The 25,481-nt window shown below is 41.3% G+C and overlaps 1 protein-coding gene across 1 annotated transcript in view; it reads left to right on the top strand.

Moving 5' to 3' along the window:
- Nucleotides 1–24,993, top strand: part of LOC137352313 (lamin-B3-like) — a 60,559-nt gene extending 35,566 nt beyond the window's left edge. Inside the window, exons 7-12 of the mRNA XM_068017598.1 lie at nucleotides 1,840–2,011; nucleotides 2,729–2,836; nucleotides 10,137–10,253; nucleotides 11,632–11,739; nucleotides 23,333–23,379; nucleotides 23,676–24,993. Of these exons, the coding sequence (XP_067873699.1) occupies nucleotides 1,840–2,011; nucleotides 2,729–2,836; nucleotides 10,137–10,253; nucleotides 11,632–11,739; nucleotides 23,333–23,338 (511 nt within the window). The 3' untranslated portion in view covers nucleotides 23,339–23,379; nucleotides 23,676–24,993. The remainder of the gene's footprint in view (nucleotides 1–1,839; nucleotides 2,012–2,728; nucleotides 2,837–10,136; nucleotides 10,254–11,631; nucleotides 11,740–23,332; nucleotides 23,380–23,675) is intronic.
- Nucleotides 24,994–25,481: the final 488 nt, after the last annotated feature.

Below are 25,481 nucleotides of genomic sequence, written 5' to 3'. Positions count from 1 at the left end.
GTAAAATAGCCCGAGCCTGTACCAAAATTTTTGTTAGAACAAGAACTGAAAAGTGTAATAATTGCTCTGGTATTCAATAATGAGTGTACAAATTCTTACTGTGTGCCAAGTGCAAGGAAGATTATTCACGCTGTACAAAGAACAAAGATCAGTACAGCACAGGAACAGGCCATTCGGCCCTCCAAGCCTGCGCCGATCTTGATGTCTGTCCAAGCTAAAACTTTCTGCACTTTCGGGGTCCATATCCCTCTATTCCCATCCTGTTCATGTATTTGTCAAGATGCCTCTGAAACATCGCTATCGTACCTACCTCCACCACCTCCCCTGGCAGCAGGTTCCAGGCACTCACAACCCTCTGTTTAAAAAAAAAAACTTGCCTCGCACATCCCCTCTAAACTTTGCCCCTTGCACCTTAAACCTATGTCCCCTAGTAACTGACTCTTCCACCCTGGGACAAAGCTTTTGACTATCCACTGTATCCATGCCACTCATAACTTTGTAAACCTCTATCCGGTCGTCCCTCCACCTCCGTCGTTCCGGTGAAAACAATCCGAGTTTATCCAACCTCTCCTCATAGCTAATACCCTCCAGACCAGGCAACATCCTGGTCAACCTCTTCTGTACCCTCTCCTAAGCCTCCACATCCTTCTGGTAGTGTGGCGACCAGAATTGTATGCAATATTCCAAGTGTTGCCTAATTAAGGTTCTGTACAGCTGCTGTATGCCTTGCCAATTTTTATACTCAATGCCCCGACCGATGAAGGCAAGCATGCCGTATGCCTTCTTGACTACCTTATCCACCTGCGTTGCCACTTTCAGTGACCTGTGAACCTGTACTTCCAGATCTCTCTGCCTGTCAACACTCCTAAGGGTTCTGCCATTTACTGTATACTTCCCACTTGTATTAGACCTTCCAAAATGCATTACCTCACAATTGTCCAGACTAAACTCCATCTGCCATTTCTCCGCCCAAGTCGCCAACCGATCTATATCCTGCTGTATCCTCTGACAATCCTCATCTCCACCAACCTGTGTGTCGTCTGCAAACTTACTGATCAGATCAGCTACATTTTCCTCCAAGTCATTTATATATACTACAAACATCAAAGGTCCCAGCACTGATCCCTGCGGAACACCACGAGTCACATCCCTCCATTCAGAAAAGCACCCTTACACTGCAACCCTCTGTCTTCTATGACCGAGCCAGTTCTGTATCCATCTTGCCAGCTTACCTCTGATCCCGTGTGACTTCACCTTTTTTACCATTCTGCCATGAGGGACTTTGTCAGAGGCTTTACTGAAGTCCATGTAGATAACATCCACTGCCCTTCCTTCATTAATCATCTTAGTCACTTCCTCAAAAAACTTGATCAAGTTAGTGAGACACGACCTCCCCTTCACAAAACCATGCTGCCTCTCGCTAATAAGTCCATTTATTTCCAAATGGGAGTAAATCCTGTCCCGAAGAATCCTCCCCAATAATTTCCCTACCACTGACGTAAGGCTCACTGGCCTGTAATTTTGTGGATTATCCTTGCTACCCTTCTTAAACAAAGCAACAACATTGACTACAGGTGAGGTCCCAGAGGACTGGAGATTAGCCAATGAGGATACAAAGATTTCTGTCAAGGCCCCAGAAATTTCCTCCCTTACCTCCCTCAGTATTCTGGGGTAGATCCCATCAGGCCCTGGGGACTTATCTACTGTAACGTGGTTTATTTCTTAGTGAGCTTTGGCCTGTCAATGCACCGTGGAAAGATTAAACCTGCAGAAAGTGAAACTGCTCAGCCTGCATGTAGATCAAGATATTAACATTTTCAACATTGTCCAATATTACAGACTTGATTTGACTCCCAGTCCAACTTCACGGAGCAGTGGAAAAAAACGGAAATTGCCAACACCTGAGCATGCCAGGTTAAATAGTTCTCCAGCGTTTTCTACAGGAAAAATTATTTTCGGCGAAGTTGACAACGAAGGGAAATTTGTCAAAGTAAAGAACATTTCCAATGAGGTAAAGATCTATCTAGGGTTTGTTGCCTTTTTTTAACTGCACCAAAAATGCAATTGCATGCAGCAACTGTTGATTTACTAATTGGTACATACCATCTTGCCTTCCCACCAAATTTCATTGTTTTCTGCTGTCGTCTGAAGGTGCTGACTCATGTAGATGAATGGCTTGCTTTATTGTTTCTTTACTCCTGATAATAGCAAAAGAGAATTCTTTAAAAATAAAAGGATTTCTGATACAGCACTAGGACTAAGTATTTACAATTCATAACCTGTATTCCTGATCGCTGCAAAAAGCTGCCGCTGCATCGATTAAGTGTATGTTTTTTAATCCTTGGGCGCAGAAAATTTAAACCAGTTAGGTCTTTGTGCACGAGAAACAAAACTGGGATTTTGGCGAGAAGCTTACAGGCTAAATTTGGCCTCTAGGTTGTGCCTTGGCACTGCTGTCCAATACAATACACAGAATTGTAAGCTATTTTCTGAATTTACAGTATTTTCTGTTGCAGCTTATTGAAACGTAATGTTTGAATATTTTTGGGTGTGAGTTAAGTTAAGCCATGGTTAGGTTTGAAATATATTTTAAAAAACCTAGATCAAATTACTTTTTAATGAAAGGTATTTTTAAATAGTGAGAAAAATCAGTATTGGATACAAATGGTTACTTTTTAATACTTTACAAGGAATTTCAAAGTACAATACTTTATTAATATCCTTGTAGGATCAGCCAGTAGGTGGATGCACTATAAGAAGACGATTTGGGGATTTGTCCGAGATTAGATACAAGTTTCCTACACGTTATACACTTAAAGCTAAGCAAGAAGTAACTGTAAGTATTAACCTAGAGCTGTAGAACTTTGCATCTATAATATCCATGCAGAAGCAACCCATACTACTTTCTTCTACAAAATGAGTGTGATTTATTATTTTGTACATATTAAAATTGTGCTGAGAAGTTCACATTTCCGCTTTTCAGTTGCATATTGTTAAATTCCTGAATAATAAGTTTTTCTTTAGCATTACACAATGTACTTTACAGAAACATATAAGCAATCACTTGTGTCTGACATTGAAAGAGAAATTTCTGCATCGAAGATCTGCACTCAGTGCTGTGAATAATGTAGGTATTAGGATAACTAATGAATTTGTCTGAGTTTCCAACCATCATCTGAACTTAGATGAATTAATCTTGTAATCATTTCCATGCATCTATTTCCTAGCTTTTTTTTCAATAAGTGTCTGACATGGGGAAAAAAATGTTCATAGGGCTTGGAAAAAGGTTGTAGAATGTTGGCATTTCATCAGAAACCTTTATCTTTTACAAAAAAAGGCAAGAAATTGGACTCATTGGTACCCATTTTGGGATACTGAGTGCCCTTAGTGCTCCAAAAGGGCATCCTGGCAGGCACACACATTTGGTTTAGGCATTAGCGTATGTGCAGTGAGTGTCTGCCAGGTGTATGCAAGAGGCAGATCTGTCGTGAAAAGAGTATTCCTAGGACATGGAAGGACATAGCGTGTGAATCATGCTGATTCCTTTTTAGTGAGTGGACATTTGATCAAACGCTAATTTAACATCAGTGGTGCCATTTTGGAGCCGCAGTCAACACCCTCTAATAACCTCGCACAGTTGAATGCACCTTCAGCAGCAGCGTGGGACTCCACCATTGCTATTTAAAGGGATCATCAACTACTTACAAGTTGGTTGCTAGTTGATTTTCTTCTGGTTGTTGCTACGAAGAGAGGTTGAGCAGATTAGGATTATTTTCATTAGAAAGACGGAGGTTGAGGGGGGACCTGATTGAGGTGTACAAAATCATGAGAGGCATAGACAGGTTGGATAGCAAGAAGCTTTTTCCCAGAGTGGGGGATTCAATTACTAGGGGTCACGAGTTCAAAATAAGAGGGGAAAAGTTTAGGGGGGATATGCGTGGAAAGTTCTTTACGCAGAGGGTGGTGGGTGCCTGGAACGCGTTGCCAGTGGAGGTGGTAGACGCGGGCACGATAGTGTCTTTTAAGATGTATCTAGACAGATACATGAATGGGCAGTAAGCAAAGAGATACAGACCCTTAGAAAATAGGCGACATGTTTAGATAGAGGATCTGGATCGGCGCAGGCTTGGAGGGCCGAAGGGCCTGTTCCTGTGCTGTAATTTTCTTTGCTCTTGAGCGTTGGGCAGAGAAATGGCAGATGGAGTTCAATCCGGGCAAATGCGAGGTGATGCATTTTGGAAGATCCAATTCAAGAGTGAACTATACAGTAAATGGAAAAGTCCTGGGGAAAATTGATGTACAGAGAGATTTGGGTGTTCAGGTCCATTGTTCCCTGAAGGTGGCAACGCAGGTCAATAGAGTGGTCAAGAAGGCATACGGCATGCTTTCCTTCATCGGACGGGGTATTGAGTACAAGAGTTGGCAGGTCATGTTACAGTTGTATAGGACTTTGGTTCGGCCACATTTGGAATACTGCGTGCAGTTCTGGTCGCCACATTACCAAAAGGATGTGGATGCTTTGGAGAGGGTGCAGAGGAGGTTCACCAGGATGTTGCCTGGTATGGAGGGCGCTAGCTATGAAGAGAGGTTGAGTAGATTAGGATTATTTTCATTAGAAAGACGGAGGTTGAGGGGGGACCTGATTGAGGTGTACAAAATCATGAGAGGTATAGACAGGTTGGATAGCAAGAAGCTTTTTCCCAGAGTGGGGGATTCAATTACTAGGGGACACGAGTTCAAAGTGAAAGGGGAAAAAGGTTACGGGGGATATGCATGGAACGTTCTTTACGCAGAGGGTGGTGGGTGCCTGGAACGCGTTGCCAGCGGAGGTGGTAGACACGGGCATGATAGCGTCTTTTAAGATGTATCTAGACAGATAGATGAATGGACAGGAAGTAAAGAGATACAGACCCTTAGAAAATAGGCGACGGGTTTAGATAGAGGATCTGGATCGGCGTAGGCTTGGAGGGCCAAAGGGCCTGTTTCCTGTGCTGTAATTTTCTTTGTTCTTTCCATTTCTACAAGTGTTTGGTGCTTTCTGTAGCTGTTTCAGGTTGGAAGAATCTACAGCGAGTGGTGTGACATGTTGAAGGAATTTCTGCTGACTTGAAAGCTTCTGCACAAGCCACTTGCTTCCAAACATGGGTGCACTACTAGGCTCGTGCACCAGTATGAGCAGAGGGCATGCCGAGTACGACAAACTAGTGGAAAAGGGAGCAGGGAACCTAGACAGTGCCTTTCTGCCTGGGCTGTCCGTGGAGAACTCACCTGAGTGCAATACCAATAACTACAATCTCTATTCACCAAAAGTCCCACATCTTGCATTCCCTCTGTTACTTGGCCACAATGCAGAATAAAAGTCACCACAAAATAAACATCCCAAACCAAATTTATAAATGAAATCATGCCATAATAATGCATAGAAAAGTCAATTAATCACCCTTGTGGATTCACTTAGATCCTGTCTTGCATATGCCTCTGCGTATCCTCGTGCTCCTGTGCAATACTACCTCAGTGGCTGTGGCATGGCAGGTGGAATGCTGCTGACTTTCAGTGAGGGAGTGTTCAGATGGACATCTTTGAGCAGCTCTGAGCCTGGAAGGATGGCACCATCTCGGTATGGGCGATAGCAGTCTGGGATGGCTGACGGGCAACAGCCAGGTGGGGTGGGATGAGCACTGTCTTCCTGAGTGAGGGCAGCAGGTTCATGCCTCATGGAGCTACTGGGCAGTGCCTCAGCAATCCTAGTAATCTGTTGGAGGATGGAGTGCTGGCCTGCAGTGACCTCCTGCAAGCCCCTTTGCACACTAATCTACAGCCATGATGGTAGCTGTCTGAGCTTGCATGGCAGCAAGCTGACCTTGCATGACTTCAGTCTGAGCTTCCACTGCAGCACTGAGACGTTGGAAGCTGCAACAGAAGAGTAAAGAAATCTCATTACAGTTGTATAGGGCATTGGTGAGGCCACAAAGTCTCCTTACCGAAAGAGAGCGCAACTAAGGTTCACTAGACTGGTTCCTGGGATGAGGGAATTGCCCTATGAGGAGGGAATGTGCAAAGTGTGCCTATATTCCCTGGAGTTAAGAAGGAAAAGAGGTGATTTAATTGAAGCATACTAAACTCTTGAGGGGGTTGACAGGGCAAATGCTGAGAAGCAAAAAGGTCAGTGAACAAAGTACAGGTATTTTTGGAACTTTGTAACACCATATATGATCACTAATGCCTCCTTCTCAACTTGAGTAATTTTGCTCTGACATTGTTAAAATACGTGAAGCCTATGTGACCGGCTTTTCCGCACTGTTTTCCATTATGTGAGCACCACACCTAACCACTGTGGTGAGGCATTGTGCTCTAAAACCAGTAGTTTCTTGGAATCATAGTGGATCAAAACAGCATCACTAGTCAGTACTTGCCTTACTTCTTCAAATGCATTCTGACATTCCACAGACCACTCCCAATCTAACTTTCTTACAATTTGAGCAGTTGATAAAATGGAGTGAACGTATTCGCTAAGTTGGGGATGAAATTAGAATAATACACAACAATTCCTGTAAATATTCTAAGTTCTTCCTTGTTCTGTGGTCTCTTTGCTTTTAAAAACCCCTCAACCTTCTCCTGCGTTGGGTGGATACCTTCACCCTCTATTTGGTGACACAAGTATGTTACACTTGACACCATGAAGCAACACTTGTGCTTTTCAGCTTTGATGTCATACTCTCGAAGTTCATCCAGGATTTCGTTCAACCTTACAATGTGTTCTTTCTCTGTCTTAGTACTTACAAAAATATCATTCAAGAAACAGCACACTCCTTTCATCCCACTTAGTATTGTCCTTACTGTGAATAACTCTGCCTAGTTTAAATGTATATTCTTAAGCCAATTTCTTCCCATCGGGGAGACTTTGTTCCCTCCTACTACTATCAATGGCAAGTAATAGGATGCATCATTGTATTCCACCTTTGCACTCACTTCATCTAATAATGGAATACTGTTATTGGAATAACTAGTCAGTTTCACACCAATTTTTCGTAAGGAAATGTGACTTTGGGGTTTCTTGTACTCTTCGAAGGTAACAGACGCAGCTGCAGCAGTATCGATGACTAACGTAAGTTGTGAATCTCTGATTTTCATTTTTACTGTGGGTGCTGGAATTCTGTCTTCAGCCCTGTTTCTCTCAACATCCATGTTCTGTTTTCCTTGCTGTCTGATTGAGTACAACTCTTGATCTTCCTGCTCGATAACATCAACTTCTGTTTCCATATCTATCATTTGCACATTTGTGGACTTCCAGGAGCCTGATCTAACTTTTGGGCTACCATGACTTCGACCTGATGCATTGCTGTGACCTGGAGCATTACTGTTTCCTGTATTGCATGCTGTCTGGATATTTCCCACAGCCAAAGCACTTTGACTGGAAATGGGAGCATTTAGTTGGTTGGTGGCTACCATGGCAAATTTCTGACTCTGAGTCTATGAATGTGGCTGTCTGGTTCCTGCTGAAATCCAGTGGACCTTCCCATCTGGGTCAGGAAAATAACTTTCTTGCAATCTGAAGCTATCTCTTGCCATTTCCATGGCTGTAGCCTCATCACAGATCTCCTTCCACATCAGCTTATTGCCTTTACGCAAAAGCTTGACCTGGATTTTACTGTTTAGAGTTCCAACAAACATGTTTCTAAGGCTGACTTTTAAGTTGGCACAATAACCACAGTGACAAGACATTTTCTTCAATTTTAGAATATAATCTGCAATAGACTCACTCGGCAACTTCATCCTTCCACGAAATGTAGCTCGAAGCGCAATTTTGTTGTTAGTCGTATCATTCTAGACCCCCACCTGCCAAGAATGAGGCATATTAATTTTGCCATATGAGCATTGAATTTCAAAATGTTGCTGAGAACAAGAGAAGGCCTGTTCCAACAGCTGCCACCACTTGGCTGCAAGAATTTTACATACCAATAGGGGCAAGAGAGGTTACTTCCCTTATCCATTTAACCCACAATGGACTTTGAGCACCAGACATTGAAGGCAGGGAAGTGCATTCCAGGCCCTGCTAAGATGATACAATCCACAGAACTAAAAAATGGTCAGACCAGTTAGTCACATGGCTAACCTGCCTCAGCAACCTGGGGTCTTCCGAATGCTACAAACAGTTTGAACTCAGAAAGACTGCTTGCTCCCAGATTGCGAAGATCTCTCCTATCTGCTCCCATCTTTTTCTCAGAAGCCTCTGAATCCACTGAAGACAAATGAACCCCAAGCGAGAAAAATCTCCTACAGCGAACAAGGTTTAAGAAGAATACTGGGCCCCAATGAAAAACAAGATCCACCTACATTCAAGGACTCTACAGTGAGCTCAAAGAACTTTAACAAAACCCTCTTCAGAGATTGCCTCAAACTGTTCCACTTTATTTCTTCTGCTCTGTTCTGTTTCTATTTGCATGTGTGTATCGCGTACACATGTTAGCGTGAGCACATTGTATATCCAAAGGCGCTAACCGAATGAGAGTTTCAGTTGAATAAATTTCAACCTTTCTTCTTTCAACCTAAGAAAGTCTGTTTGTGCTGGTTTCTTTGCCTTATAATTGGAAAATGGTGAACATGGATTCACCAAGGGGGAACTAAAAACGCAGTGTGGTTAAAATTAAACCCCGTTATGGTAACACCAGGTGAAGGCTGAGAGGGACACCTAGATTCCTTTTTCACCAGATCGTAACAGTCGAGCTATAATGAGTCCAGAATCTCATTTATTTCAGAATAGTCCAAAGTACTGGGGTCTCATGGGCAACATTGATTAAACACCACCTCAAAAGCATTTGTCCTTATCATGGTCAGGAAAACATACTGTTTATTGTTTAGGATTTTATTAGCTTGCAGTCAAATGTGTAACCTTCATTCATAATTACACTAGTCCTTTTTTTGTTAGGGTTGAATTCCCCCATTGCCCCAAAATATGTCCTCAGTGCCATACTTTTTAAAATTATGTACTCACTGAGTTGTAGCTGAACATGAATTGCAGACACACTAAGCAATCTATCAAATTGCTCGTCCTTCCTCAAAATCGACTTTGGGAGTTCCAAAAAGTGTGTCAGAATGTTCTTCAAACTGTATTCGCTTGAATGAGATGCAAAAAGAAAATTAGTGCCATCCTTTCCTCATGTTTCTGTTGTATATTCAGAATAAAACGAAAACTAACATGAGGTGTTAACTGAGAGCAGCCATGTTGGGAAAGCTTTTTATTTACACCTCCCAACAGAGAGGTAGTATACAAAAGATATTATATACCACACCACATGATTTCACGTGCTGCAATTTCAGCTATTTATCGCTACATGCAACCTTATCAAATACCATCTGAAAATTGTTGCATCTGCCAGCAATCCATCCTACTCTGAGCTCCATAAAGACTATTGGGTTAGTTAGACATCAGCTATCTTTCCAAAACTATCCCCAAGCTCTCTGAGTTTGTACTTTTTCAAGTGCTCATTTACTCTGCTGGTATAATGGATTCTACCAATTCTCCCACTAAACTCTTTGGTCTGTAGTTATTTGGGCTTGCTGTTCCCTCTTTTGTATATTTATAATGTTTTGCTTTCAATCTAAGTGTGAGGGAAAGAGTCAGAAGAGAGAGAGGGACTGCATTGTGACAGTCATGGGGAACGTTGGGCGGGGCGGGGGGGAGGAAAGTTGATGATGAATAGAACAAGTGCCACAAAGAATTTGATAAATGGAAAAAATAACTAACTTCAGGAATTTGCAAATGAGATTAATGAGTTTAACATAACATTCAGTTTCCATTAATGCTTTAATGGTTGTTTTGACCCAGAGAACCCATCTGAATGCACTATGCTGGTGCATATTTAAGTTAATCTACTTTTAATCCATCTCCTATAAATGGATACTTTTAAACTTATGTAAGAAAATATCGAAATGTGCAGTCTGAGTGCTGACCGTCTTCGCTTGTCTTGTGACGTTCTTGAATTGTTGTGGTGGGGCGGGGCTGGGGAGGGAGAATACAATGGATTTTGCTACAATTAATTTTACGTTTGCTGAAATGCATAATTCTGACTAATGTAAATTTTTTTGTGTGAATCTTGAAGTAACATTAATTGAACTATTCTCTCTTCTTGTATTAGGTCTGGGCTGCGAATAGCAATGATGCCCAAGGTCCTCCAGCTAACTTGGTGTCGAAGAGCATAAAATCTTGGGGAACAGGAGATGTGCAGGTGGTTCTCCTCGATGATCGTGGAAAGGTGTGTGCAATAAGTGTAATGGAAGCAGAGAGATGTGCGTGCAAAATATATTGATATAAATGCACAGTATATGATTGTATATGCACACAATCTCAAATACTAAAACTTGTATCACTCCATTTTGAATGTCCGCTTTACTAATCTGCGGATTTAAGATGGCTCAATGCTCATTTCATACCATTCTGATTCGCCACCTCAGCCACCAAAAGTTTTAGTAACCTTTTGGAAAAAATTGTTTTGGCAGTATGCGAACAATAAAACTTCTACACAATGCATCTAGTAGTAGAAGTGTAATGTATGAATGCTTTGCTGAATTGGTAACAATGTAGATTCTTGGTGCCTTGAATCAAAAAAAGTATTTTTGTAATGTTTTCTTAGCTGGTGGTGAGATGGTGTGAAAAAAAACGACATAACTTTTTTTTTGAAAAGAATTGGAAAGTTATTAACTCTGAATTTACACAGGTATAACTGAGTAATGCATGCATTTTTTTAAGGCTGAATTTTGTTCTATTTTCAAAACATTCCTATGCAAATTCTCCATTACTATGACTGTTTTAATTTAATATAAATCCTGGGAGCTTAATACAATCTGTAAATCAGTAATGTTTCTCCTGAAATGGAAATATTTCTATTATGTCACTTGTTAAGCATGTGAGGTCAGCTATTGACTTGAATTTTGATTTCTCCAAAAATTTCCTGGTTTGTTTCAATTTGTGAACCACTTTTCTGATTCTCCTAGAACAATTTGTATTTTATATAGCGACTTTAACACTGTATAATGTCACTAGGCACTTCACAGGAGCATTATCAAACAAAATTTTACATTAAGCCACATAAGGAGATATTAGGGCAGATGACCAAAAGTTTGATTAAAAGGTTTTAAGGCAGAAAGGATTCATTTGAGATGAATGTGGAATTGTTGAGTGAGTTGTACAAGAAGCCTGATTAATTTACCAGGACATTGTACCATTTTAAACTTCTTTGTAAAGTTTTGCAACTTTCTAATATAAAAAGCAAATGTTTGAAACTGATGCCTCTAATAAGTAATTGTTTCACATAATTTGATGTCTGGGGGGAGAAATGGTGCAATGAGAATTAATTGCTCAAGGCCAACGTTAAATGAAAAAAACAAAATTATATTGGAAATCTACAGTGACTGGAATCATTGTAGGATTGGAATCCATTTATGGGCTTGGTAAGCCTAGAGTCCCTTTTAAATATAAAACAGACAAGAATTCCTTCAGGATAATTTAACAAGATGTGATAATCCTGTATAATAGCATCTTAAGGGACCCTCTTCAGCCTTTTCAGAGTTCTGTGCAATGCATGACCTTTTAGCCAAAAAACACTACTACAACTAACAATGTTGATTTCACAGGAGATGGCGACACAGACAATTTTGGAAATACACGGAAGTCCAACTGGAGACGAGAACTGTGACAGTCCCAGTGAGCCCATTCGGCGGCGGATTCAATATACTCCAATGGTATGATTATTCAGGAGAATGCTGCTTATCTTCAAGTGCACAAAATGCAGCTCGAAAGGGTGCTGATGATCTTGCGTTTGTAATAGAAAGCAAATTTGGTGATACGAGCAAGCTAGAATATATTGCTAAATGGAATAGATCTATTGGCCCCCATTTTAATAACCTATCACAATGATGTCTACGATCACAAAGAACACAAGAGATCAATTTGAAATAATATTTCTAGTTCGATAAAATTGGGCCAGAAATAGGACTGGCATCTAGAAACTGTTCCTTTAGTCATCAAGGCATAAAATTAGCTTTTGGACATGATGTCCAAGGCAAACATCTTTAGGAAGGATGGTGAAGCCTTAGAGAGGGTGCAGCAGAGATTTACTAGAATAATACCAAGGGATGAGGGACTGTACAAAGAACAAAGAAAATTACAGCACAGGAACAGGCCCTTCGGCCCTCCAAGCCTACGCCGATCCAAATCCTCTATCTAAACCTGTCGCCTATTTTCTAAGGGTCTGTATCTCTTTACTTCCTGCCCATTCATGTATCTGTCTAGATACATCTTAAAAGACGCTATCGTGCCCGCGTCTACCACCTCCGCTGGCAATGCGTTCCATGCACCCACCACCCTCTGTGTAAAGAAATCTCCACGCATATGCCCCCTAAACTTTTCCCCTTTCACTTTGAACTCGTGTCCCCTTGTAATTGAATCCCCCACTCTGGGGGAAAAAGCTTCTTGCTATCCACTCTGTCTATACCTCTCATGATTTTGTACACCTCAATCAGGTCCCCCCTCAACCTCCGTCTTTCTAATGAAAATAATCCTAATCTACTCAACCTCTCTTCATAGCTAGCGCCCTCCATACCAGGCAACATCCTGGTGAATCTCTTCTGCACCCTCTCCAAAGCATTCACATCCTTTTGGTAATGTGGCGACCAGAACTGCACGCAGTATTCCAAATGTGGCCGAACCAAAGTCCTATGTAACATGACCTGCCAACTCTTGTACTCAATACCCCGTCCGATGAAGGAAAGCATGCCGTATGCCTTCTTGACCACTCTATTGACCTGCGTTGCCACCTTCAGGGAACAATGGACCTGAACACACAAATCTCTCTGTACATCAATTTTCCCCAGGACTTTTCCATTTACTGTTTAGTTCACTCTTGAATTGGATCTTCCAAAATGCATCACCTCGCATTTGCCCTGATTGAAATCCATCTGCCATTTCTCTGCCCAACTCTCCAGTCTATCTATATTCTGCTGTATTCTCTGACGGTCCCCTTCAGTATCTGCTACTCCACCAATCTTAGTGTCGTCTGCAAACTTGCTAATCAGACCACCTATACTTTCCTCCAAATCATTAATGTATATCACAAACAACAGTGGTCCCAGCACGGATCCCTGTGGAACACCACTGGTCACACCTCTCCATTTTGAGAAACTCCCTTCCACTGCTACTCTCTGTCCCCTGTTGCCCAGCCAGTTCTTTATCCATCTAGCTAGTACACCTTGGACCCCATGCGCCTTCACTTTCTCCACCAGCCTACCATGGGGAACCTTATCAAACGCCTTACTGAAGTCCATGTATATGACATCTACAGCCCTTCCCTCATCAATCAACTTTGTCACTTCCTCAAAGAATTCTATTAAGTTGGTAAGACATGACCTTCCCTGCACAAAACCATGTTGCCTATCACTGATGAGCCCATTTTCTTCCAGATGGGAATAGATCCTATCCCTCAGTATCTTCTCCAGCAGCTTCCCTACCACTGACGTCAGGCTCACCGGTCCATAATTACCTGGATTATCCCTGCTACCCTTCTTAAACAAGGGGACAACATTAGCAATTCTCCAGTCCTCCGGGACCTCACCCGTGTTTAAGGATGTTGCAAAGATATCTGTTAAGGCCCCAACTATTTCCTCTCTCGCTTCCCACAGTAACCTGGGATAGATTCCATCCGGACCTGGGGACTTGTCCACCTTAATGCCTTTTAGAATACCCAACACTTCCTCCCTCCTTATGCCGACTTGACCTAGAGTAATCAAACATCTGTCCCTAACCTCAACATCCCTCATGTCCCTCTCCTCGGTGAATACCGATGCAAAGTACTCATTTAGAATCTCACCCATTTTCTCTGACTCCACGCATAACTTTCCTCCTTTGTCCTTGAGTGGGCCAATCCTTTCTCTAGTTACCCTCTTGCTCCTTATATATGAATAAAAGACTTTGGGATTTTCCTTAACCCTGTTTGCTAAAGATATTTCATGACCCCTTTTAGCCCTCTTAATTCCTCGTTTCAGATTGTGCCTACAATCCCGATATTCTTTCAAAGCTTCGTCTTTCATCAGCCGCCTAGACCTTATGTATGCTTCCTTTTTCCTCTTAGCTAGTCTCTCAATTTCACCTGTCATCCATGGTTCCCTAATCTTGCCATTTCTACCCCTCATTTTCACAGGAACATGTTTCTCCTGCACGCTAATCAACCTCTCTTTAAAAGCCTCCCACATATTAAATGTGGATTTACCTTCAAACAGCTGCTCCCAATCTACATTTCCCAGCTCCTGCCGAATTTTGGTATAGTTGGCCTTCCCCCAATTTAGCACTCTTCCTTTAGGACCACTCTCGTCTTTGTCCATGAGTATTCTAAAACTTACGGAATTGTGATCACTATTCCCAAAGTAGTCCCCTACTGAAACGTCAACCACCTGGCCCGGCTCATTTCCCAACACCAGGTCCAGTATGGCCCCTTCCCGAGTTGGACTATTTACATACTGCTCTAGAAAACCCTCCTGGATGCTCCTTACAAATTCTGCTCCATCTGGACCTCTAACACTAAGTGAATCCCAGTCAATGTTGGGAAAATTAAAATCTCCTATCGCCACCACCCTGTTGCTCCTACAGCTTTCCATAATCTGTTTACATATTTGTACCTCTATCTCACGCTCGCTGTTGGGAGGCCTGTAGTACAGCCCCAACATTGTTACCGCACCCTTCCTATTTCTGAGTTCTGCCCATATTGCCTCACAGCTCGAGTCCTCCATAGTGCCTTCCTTCAGCACAGCTGTGATATCCTCTTTGACCAGTAATGCAACTCCTCCACCCCTTTTACCTCCCTCTCTATCCCGCCTGAAGCATCGGTATCCTGGGATATTTAGTTGCCAATCATGCCCTTCCCTTAACCACGTCTCAGACTTTAGTTATGTGAAGAGACCAGAGAAGATAGGATTGTTCTCCTTGAAGCAGAGACAGTTGAGGGGAGATTTAATGGAGGTGTTCAAAATCACAAAGGTTATTGATAGAGTAAATAAAGAGAAACAATTTCCATTTACAAAGGGTCAGTAACCAGAGGACATTGGCAAAAGAGCCAGAAATGAGAAGAGGAGAATTTTTTTTATGCAGTGAGTTGTGATGATCTGTAAGGCACTGCTTAAAAAGGTAATGGAAGCAGATTCAGCAGTGACTTTCAAAGTGGAATTGGATATATATTTGGTCAAATGGACAACTTCGGCTCTGCGAGATTCTGTGATTCTCAAACAAAAACTCTGGAGTCATTCCAAAAAATCAGTTGAATGCTGTGACTTGGGTTAGTCTCCTCTTTTCTGTTATTTGATCTATTTATTCCAAGGTTATAAGAAAAGCATTCCCTGAATTGTTGACACTAGGTTTCTTCTTCTTCTTTGTATTTTGTTGTGGAGACAAAGTTGGGAGCTGAGCATGATCTGTACCTTGCTGCATGACCATGTTATTTCTAGTTATGTCTTTGGATAGCAATCAGAAGCAAGGCTATTGAGTGGAAGCCCCGCAAAAGCTCTAATGTAACTTCTACCAATGCGGTTCAAATCAATATTGAGAAGTCCAATTTAATTTATGATTGTGAACTTGTACGGCTGGATTTTTAAATGCGGTCGGGGTCAGTATCTGAGTTGGGCAAATGCACATTTTGGCGTTGTCTGCCTCCATGCCAGTTTGCTGCCAGGATCCTGACCCGGAGCCATTTTGAATGAGAGTGGCTCAGGGTCAGATCAGGCAGCTTCCCAGCAGGCAGCCAGTTGAGGCCGATTAACATTAAAGGGCTCCGTTCCTGCGCCACCTGACCCGTAACAGCTGCCGGACCACAGCTGCTGCCACTGGGCATCCCCTGGAGGGTTTGACCCTTCAAGATTATGACCAGACCACAGTGGCAGTTTTAAAAAATCAAAATAAACTTACCTGGCCTCCTCCCTCACAGCCTCCATCTTCAGATCGGTTGCTCCCACCTCAGTCGGTGCGGCTGCCAATCACTGAGTGTTGCAGGGCCTCCCATTGCCCGTCCAGCATTGGGAGCCCATTCAGGGACGGTGAGTCCACTCCCTGACGATTAATTGGCTGAGGATTTGAAAATTCCTCTGCGTGTGCCTCAAGTACACCATGCAGGATCAGGGCCCGGAACCAGCCCCCATTTCCGGTTCCTGACCCCAATTGAAAACCCAGACCATAATTTTCTGGCACTCACTCGTGTTGAACTATGGTCCATTCACCACCTGTATCTTGCTCAACAGAGCATCCTTTGTGTGAATCCCAGCAGTGGAGATTATTTGCACATAGTGAACATCACAATTGAACCTATCCTCAACTGACAGCATCCACATGCACTGGGTATCAGGGATTGCTGAATACTGATTTGCACAACCTCAAGCAAAATGCTATTCCCAGGAGTACTGGGACCAATTTCACATGTCCTTACTGCCAAGCCAGTTCAGAAGAGCAAACTCAAACACCAGGAATTGAATCTTCTGGTGTGTTGTGGCTCAGTTACATGCATGAATTCACCATTTAGCTGCTTGTGAGATAACTAATAGGCTGCATTTTAACAACTCCATTGATGGCTTTGGATCATAACAGTTGAGTTTCGTGCATGCTGTGTCCAGTTTAAATTGAAATTCATAAAATTTTAGATATATTTGTAAAAACAACAGTTCTGGAAAGGGGAAGAAAGAGGGGGAAAAGTCTGTTTCACTCCCTGGTGTGCTTATTGCTAATCAGCCTTGGCTCAGAAGTGACACTCTCTCCTTTTAAGTCAGTGAATGCTGTGATTGAATAAGGAAGCTGATATATATGCAAACATTCTGGCATTTTTTCTGGCAATACTGTCGTAGATGCAATTACTGTTGGAAATGTCACGAGTGAACCAGAGGAGACATGGTTACATAATGAGTAAGGTTAACTAATAACAAATATAATATAAAAGCAAAATACTGCGGATGCTGGAAATCTGAAATAAAAACAAGAAATGCTGGAACCACTCAGCAGGTCTGGCAGCATCTGTGGAAAGAGAAGCAGAGTTAACGTTTCGGGTCAGTGGCCCTAACTAATAACAAATGACTGATTCATGTTGTATGATGTCCTGTTCACCAGTTGTATAAATATCCTATTCAGCAGATCTTGCCACGTTTTGTGTTTAGACTGTGATTTAGATGGAGGCGTGTATTAAGAAATCCAGTTTTGTTATAGTTTATATAGTGTAGTTCACTTCTTCTCCCTGCTAAAAACAAAAATGATGTTTTTGACTCCTTTCTCTTTCTAATTCTGATGATTTTGGCAAAGAAGAATCTACCATTCTGACATCCAGTTTTATTCACTCCTGGTATGTTTGCTGGATCTTCGAGGATATGGGCTCCAGCAAGTTCCAATTGTGTCTTTCAAATTATCTAAGTGGTTTACATTGAGGATGCTCAGTTCTTTTAGGGGAAAATAAGTTGGTTTTTCTTGTGAATGATGAGCTTTCACATGGAATAGAGATTCACTGCATTGTTACTATAACTCCATTCTTTCCAGAGCTGCAGTAAGACCTGGAGAATATTCAGGCTTGGGCTGATAAGTGACAAGTAACATTTGTGTCACACAACTACCAGGCAATAACCATCTCTAACAGGAGAACCTAACCACCTCCCCTTGACATTCAATGGCATTAGCATCACTGAGTCCCCCATCATCAATATCCTGGGGGTTACCATTGACCAGAAAGTTAACTGGACAAGCCACATAAATAGTAACCACAAGAGCAAGTCAGAGGCTGGGAATTCTGCAGCGAGTAATTCACCACCTGTCTCCCCAGTGCCTGTCCACCATCTGCAAGGTACGAATAAGGAGTGTGATGGAATACTCTGCACTTGCCTGGATGAGTGCAGCTCCAGAAACACTCGAGGCTCGACACCAGCCAGGACAAAGCAACCTGCTTTATTGGCACCCCATTGACCGCCTTAAACATTCACTCCCTTCACCACTGACGCACAGCGGTGGCAGTGTGTACCATCTATGAGATGCAGTGCAGCATCTCACCTAGCCTTTGACAGCATCTTATAAACCCGCAACCTCTACCACCTAGAAAGATAAGGGCAGCAACTTGCATCACCTGCAAGTTCCCCTCCAAGCCACACACCATCCTGACGTGGAACTATATCGCTGTTCCTTTCCTGTCGCTGGGTCAAAATCCTGGAACTCCCTCCCTGACAGTACTGTGGGCGTACCTGCAAGAAGGCATCTCACCACCACCTTCTGAAAGGCAATTAGGGATGGGTAATAAATGCTGGCCTTGTCCATGATGCCCATATCCCATGAATGAATAATAACATTTGTATTCCTTACTTCACCACCCCCACCCCCCCCCACCCTCCCCCTTCCATAGATCTTTACAGTCTAAGCTTATTCCCTTTTAGCCTTGGTTCAGCATTCTTGCCTCTAGGTCAGAAGGTTTTCGGTTCAAGCCAGCCTGAGTTGCTGTCTTTCAGATGAGACATTAAACAGAGATCCTGTCCACCCGCTTAGTGACTGTAAAAGATCTATTGACATTCTTTGAAAAAGAGATGGGAGATTTCCTGGTGTCCTGACCAACTTTCCTCCATCAGCAAATATCACTGTAACAGTTACCTGATCATTTGTCATCGCTCTTTGTGAAACCTTTCTGCACAAATTGGGTACCACAGTTACCTGCATTACACGTTATAAAAGTATTTAAGATATTGGATGTAAAGCACTTTGGAACATCGTGAAGATCTGAAATGTGCCACATAAATGTGGGTTAAAACTTTTTTTTCTCTTTGATCTTGGTATTGCTTTTGCAACTAGGGATCTTCATTTTAAAAAAAAACCTCCACTGTCAGGTGTGCAAACAATGCAGGTGTATTTTTGGAATTGGGAGGCGGAAGACTTAGGTTATGCTTTAATTAGTGTGCACAATTGCATTGAGGTGGGAAGGAATAAAATGGGGTGTTAATAGATTTGTTACAGTCATGTAACAACTTGATCAATTGTCTTCCTTTGTAACAATTTTGTTAAGTCAGTATTTGTGAATGAGCCTTTCATACCCTTCTGCCATTCTATCAAACAACATATTTGATATTCCACTTTCTCTTTCCACATATCCATGAATTTGCTTCATTCTGATCTACATAAAAAGATTATATTTGTTGATTCAGTCCCAAGACAGCCAGTTTGAAGTCATTATTTTGAATACAAGGATTATTCTTTCTTTGGCCTCCTTGTCTTGAGAGACAATGGGTAAGCGCCTAGAGGTGGTCAGTGGTTTGTGGAGCAGCGCTTGGAGTAGCTATAAAGGCCAATTCTAGAGTGACAGACTCTTCCACAGGCGCTGCAGATAAAATTGGTTGTCGGGGCTCTTACACAGTTGGCTTTCTCCTTACACTTCTGTCTTTTTTCCTGCCAACTGCTAAGTCTCTTCGACTCTCCTCTCTTTAGCCCCGCCTTTGTAGCTGTCTGCCAGCTCTGGCGATCGCTGGCAACTGACTCCCACAACTTGTGGTCAATGTTGCAGAACTTCATGTTGAATTTGTAAACATCTTTAAAGCATCGACATGGACAGCCGTTGGGTCTGATACCAGTGACGAGCTCACTGTACAATGCATCCTTGGGCAATCTGCCATCTTCCATGTGGCTCACATGGCCAAGCCATCTCAAGTGCCGCTGGCTCAGTAGAGTGTATATGCTGGGGATGTTGGCCGCCTCGAGGACTTCTGCATTGGAGATATGGTCATGCCACCTGATGCCAAGGATTCTCCAGAGACAGCGAAGATGGAATGTGTTGAGACGTCGCTGTTGGCTGACACGTTGTCCAGTCCTCACTGCAACAGAGCACGGTACTAAGTACACAGGCTTGAAACGCTCAGACTTTGGCCAGTCTGGGTCATTCAGTCCCAAGACAGCCAGTAGAGGTTTAAAGTCATTATTTTGAATACAAGGATTCTACAGTAAACCAATTAACTCATTCTCAGTAAAGCACTCTTATTAGTTGTTTGTGCTCTCTGTATTTATCATCAAATTAAGGTTGAAAAAAATGTTAACCATTTTATGCAAAACCCTTCAGCTAATAGTTGGTATTTAAATTAAGGGTTATAGTGGTGCCATGTATCTGTGCTCCAAGCTACACCACAGAATAATGGGACTTGTATGAGATTTATAGTTGTGAACGTGAGTTAACAGTCTTGGCTGCATGACTGAAGATTGTTGGTACTTGGAGGGGGAGGCATTTTCTCCTCAAGGGAGAAAGGCCAGAATGAGTCACCATGATTGCTCTTTCACATTTATTGAAAAAAAAATTAGAATGGTAGAAATCAGAAAGAAGGTGGCTGTAGAATCCTGCAGCACAGAAGGCAGTCATTTGGCCCTCATGCATGTGCAAGATGCTTGAAAGGGCTATGAAGTTAATCTCACTACCCCACTCTTTCTCCAGAGCCTGGCAGAGTACCAGTCCTCTTGAGGCTGGTGTACAGCCCTTGGGGGCTTGGGTTGGGAACAAATGGGGAAGAAATCTGCTGCGCAAAGGAAGTTGGGCTGATCCAATATAAACCTGTTTGGAAAGCTGATCCAACTGATTGATCTTGAAGACTTATTGTCTCCTGTTATTTTCCTATTATGGCTGGCAAGATGAAAAATTGTTCAGTTTCTTGAGTTAGCACTATAGTTTAGCACAAATAGCTGAGGGTGTCCTCATAAGAACATAATAAATAGGAGCAGACATAGGCCATTTGGCCCCTCAAGCCTGCTGTGCCATTCAGTCAGATCATGGCTGATCGAATTGTGGCCTTAACTCCACTTTCCTGCTTGCCCCTCATTACCCTCGACTCCCTTTTAGATCAAAAATTTGACCAGCTTAGCCTTGAATATATTCAATGATCCAGCCTCCACTGCTCTCTGGGGTAGAGAATTCCAAAGATTAACAGTCCTCTGAGAGAAGAAATTCCTCCTCATCTCCATCATAAATAGGAGACCCCTTGTTTGAAACTAGTTCTAGATTTCCCCATGAAGGGAAACATCCTCTCAGTATCTACCCTGTCAATCCCCCTCAGATTCTTTTACATTTCCATAAGATCACCTCTCATTCTTCTAAACACCAGTAAGTATAGGCCCAACCTGCTCCACCTTTCCTCAGAAGACAATCCCTTCATCCCAGGTATCAACCTTGTGAACCTTCTCTGGACTGCCTCCAATGCAAGTATATTCCTCCTTAAATAAGTGGACCAAAACTGTATGCAGCACTCTAGGTGTGATCTCACCAACGCCCTGTAAATTTGTAGCAAGACTGCTTTATTTTTATTCTCCATCCCCCTTGCAATAAAGGGCAACATTCAGTTTGCATAATTAATTGCTGTACCTGCATGCTAGCTTTTCATGATTTACGTACGAGGACACCCAGATCCCTCTGTACTGCAGCATTCAGCAATTCTGCAGTCTCTCTCCATTTAAATAATCTGCTTTTTTTATTCTTTGCACCAAAGTGTACAACCTTACTTTTCTTCCACTTTATACTCCATCTGCCAAACTTATGCCCACTCACTTAACCTGTCTATATCCGTTTGCAGACTCTGTGTCCTCCTCATAACTTGTTTTCGTACCTACCATCGTAGCATCAGCAAATTTGGCTATAATACACTTGGTCCCTTTGTCCAAGTCATTAATATAGATTGTAAATAGTTGAGGCCCCATCACTGATCCCTGTGGCACCCCACTAGTTAGTTTGCCAACTTGAAAATGACCTGTTTCCCCAACTCTGTTTCCTTTTAGCCAATCCTCAATCCATTCCAATATATTATGCTCAACACCATGAACTCTTATGCAGTAACCTTTTATGCGGCACCTTTTTTTGAATGCCTTTTGGAAATCTAAATACATTACATCTTTTGGTTCCCCTTTATCTACACTGATTGTTACATCCTCAAAGACTCTGATAAATCTGTCAAACATGATTTTCCTTTCTCAAAACAAGGTTCACGCTACTTGATTGTATTATGATTTTGTAAATGTCCTGCTACAATGGCCTTAAGAGATTCCAGCATTTTCCCGATGACAGATGTTAGGCTAACTAGCCTATAGTTTCCTGCCTTCTGTCTCCCTCCTCTCTTGAATAGAGGTGTTACATTTGCAGTTTTCCAATCTGCTGTGATCTTTCCAGAATCTAGGGAGTTTTGGAAGATTACAACCCATGCATCCACTATCTCTGTAGCCCCTTTGTTTAAGGCCCCAGAATACAGCACATCAGGTTCAGGGAACCTTTCAGCCTTTAGTCCCATTTGTTTTCCAAGTGCTTTTTTCTCTAATTGTTTTAAGTTCCTCCCTCATTTTTGCTCCTTGATTTTCTACTATTCTTGGGGTTTGTTGTGTCTTCTGTGAAGACGGATTCAAAATACTTGTTCAAAGTCTCTGCCTTTTCCTTGTTTCCCGTTTATTAATTCCCAGTCTCCTCCTCTGAGTTTACTTAGACAATGTGCACTTTTTGTTCATTGTGATTTTAGTAAAATGGTGAATGTTTAATAGTTTGTGTTTTTGAATTTATATGGCTACCTTAAAAGAGTAAGGTCACAAGTTATTTTAATATCATGTATGACAACTACATGCATTAAATGTATTTTGATACACCCATATTTGCCAGACCATAAGATGCACCAGGATTTTAAAAGGAAATATTTGGATGTAACCTTTGGACAATACAGCATAAGACAATTTTAGGTGAATCTTTTTCCAGAAAAAAGTGCATCTTATGGTCCAGCACATATGGTACTTTTGTTTCATATTAGAACATTCTTGCTGCATAAAAATGCCTGAGTGAATTATAAAGCAATAATTTTGATTTGATGAGATCACAGCCTGCAGTAAATTAAATTATGGTCATAAGTCACTGGAAGGGATCAATTATTGGCTTGAAACTATCTGATGAATTCTGTTCATGTTTTTTATGGTGATTTTCATGCTCCCTGATTTTAAAATCTGGAAGCTTCCTGATTTTCTAAGTTGGATCACCAAAAACATTGCATTTTTAACACCGCTTGTAAAAGTACCAGAGTTTTTAAAATGGTAAAATATCCTTTGTGAAAAAAGGCAAAATTCAGTTGTCTCATTGTATGTCCAGAGACTACTTGGATCTTTTTTAGGGACTGCGATGATACCTTTTTAAATTTTTATTAAAACATTGGGGTTTGGAGGGGGGAGGGCTGATTCCGAGAACTGTATTTATATTTGGTAATTCTGTTCATGTGTACGTTTCTGTAGGATTGCATATTTTTCAGATGTCATAGTTATTTCATTCTGTTTATTTATTCCTACTAGATGTGATCCTCATTCTCTGTTTTCTGCATTGCTTTATCAATTTGGGTGTAAGTATGAAGTTATAAGTAGGTTGCACACTTTCCAGCAGAGATCACAAAATTTTGAAACTTTATCTGATTTCTCCCCTCCCCCCACTGATCAAAAGCTACTGAAACTAATTGAGTCGTTAATTCTACTTCTGCTGAGATCATCTAATTCAATGTAACCCTGAAATTGAACCTCTTGTTTCATGATCAATATCCTGCTACATGCTATCATTGCTAACTGAACTATTAGAAGAGATCTTAACCTTTATTTAATTCGATGCATACAATAGATTGAATGCTGTCTATTTGGTTTCCAGAGTCATGCTGAGAATGAAGCCCCAAGCTGTACTATAATGTAACAGCGAAAGCCACAGATTGTCAGGGCCGAATCCTTCAGCAGATGAATGTATTTCTGATTTAGTTTTTTTGAATGATTACTTGGAACATAGAATTGTGTCGGTTTCAGAAGAAATGTTTGATTTTTAAAAATGAGTGACTGCTGAACACCTCATTAAATGAAGTGATCTTGGCATCAGAAGGTTTCTGTTATCCAAGTACTGTAATGTTTAAAAAGATTCATTCTTAAGGTGATCTGAAGCATTCTGTAAGTGCAAGAAAAATTTGTATCAATGTAGTTGTTTACTATGTGAAAAAGCAGTGTTATCTAAAAATGTAAATCTAAAACCGCACAGTCCTTTGGATACCTCGAGTTGAAACTTTGACTATTTTATTTAGCACATAATGTAATCCAACATTGAACCAATTACAGTGCAGGCTTGAAATGGAGCCAACGCTAGCAACTCCAATCTAAATTGTTTCTGCTTAATAGAAACTGTCAATCTTTCCATTTTAGATGCGAGAGAAATGAATCCAAGTAAATTTTCCTTCAGATAGATGTTCTCATTAATGGAGTCCCATTAAGTCATGTCACGTCATACATTTTTGTCAAAATACTGCTGAGTTGTAAAATTCATTTTTGTTTACTTTAGACATCTGTATAAATGAAAATGATGCACAAATGTAATAAAATATTAATTGCTCCAACAAACATGATAAACTCTGGAGAAATTATATGAAGACTCTGATTATATAACTGAAGTGGCCTTTAAGAGTGATTCAGCTCAGTAATTTTATTTTCATTTGGGTCAGTTTTGTTTGATTAGTGCCGCCACCTCCCCAACACACACATTCAATTTCCATCTATCAGCTGTCACCTTTTCGAAGTTGTGTTTGGATGTGAGCGACACATTTCTTTGTTCTTTAATTCCTGACAAATTTTAGTAAACTTCAAGTGCAATAATAATCAATGAGCTCTTAATGAAAAATTGCTGCTTCATGAACATTTGCCGGAAATCAGATATTTCAATTTCAGCCAGCTCTTAAATTTGTTTGCTTGTCCGCCTGTGTGTTACCTACTACCTACTAAAATCTCAACTTTACTTTTTTTATCCCCTCTTCTGTCCTTGCTTGTCCCTTGCCTTCCCACCCTCATATTCCAGGAAAAAGAATTACAAATGAAAATCAGCCTTGGATGCACAAATCCACTTGTAGTGCAGCTTATATGTTGTCGTTGATTTAAGATTAGGGTGTCTTATTTCTATATTCTTTGTACCTATGAATAAATTGTTATGTAATTGAGGATTTTACAATGCATTCAAATTATGAAATATTAACTTGAAGTTTCAAATTTACTACATTAATAAATATCTTTTCTCTCATACTCTGCTGTTTCATTTTACCTCTGTTTTCCTTATTTTTATATGGAGCTTAAACTTGGTGAAAATTATGTATTGGTTTTGCTATGTCACTGAATATCCTCACACCAATATAGTTCTACATCCCAGCAAGCAGCTTGTCATTGGAGAGTCCAATCTCCAGCAGTAGTGTCGATCACAAGATTTGGTTTGTTCTCACTGCCCCCCATTCTATGCTAGTCTGAGGGGGCAAGTTTTTTTTCATGTAAGGTCTTGACAAAAATGAGTTTTAACACAAAATTGATCCTTAAGTTTGCATACCAAGCTCAAACTAATCTAGAGATTCAAATCCACATCATTCCCTTATGTATGGATTACAGCAGGGTTATCCAACGTTTTTCATGTGGGGGCCACATTACAACTTTTGTT

Source organism: Heterodontus francisci, chromosome 38 (genome assembly GCF_036365525.1).
Source record: "Heterodontus francisci isolate sHetFra1 chromosome 38, sHetFra1.hap1, whole genome shotgun sequence".
Lineage (NCBI taxonomy): Eukaryota > Metazoa > Chordata > Chondrichthyes > Heterodontiformes > Heterodontidae > Heterodontus > Heterodontus francisci.
This window is presented reverse-complemented; position numbering and strand designations above follow the sequence as displayed.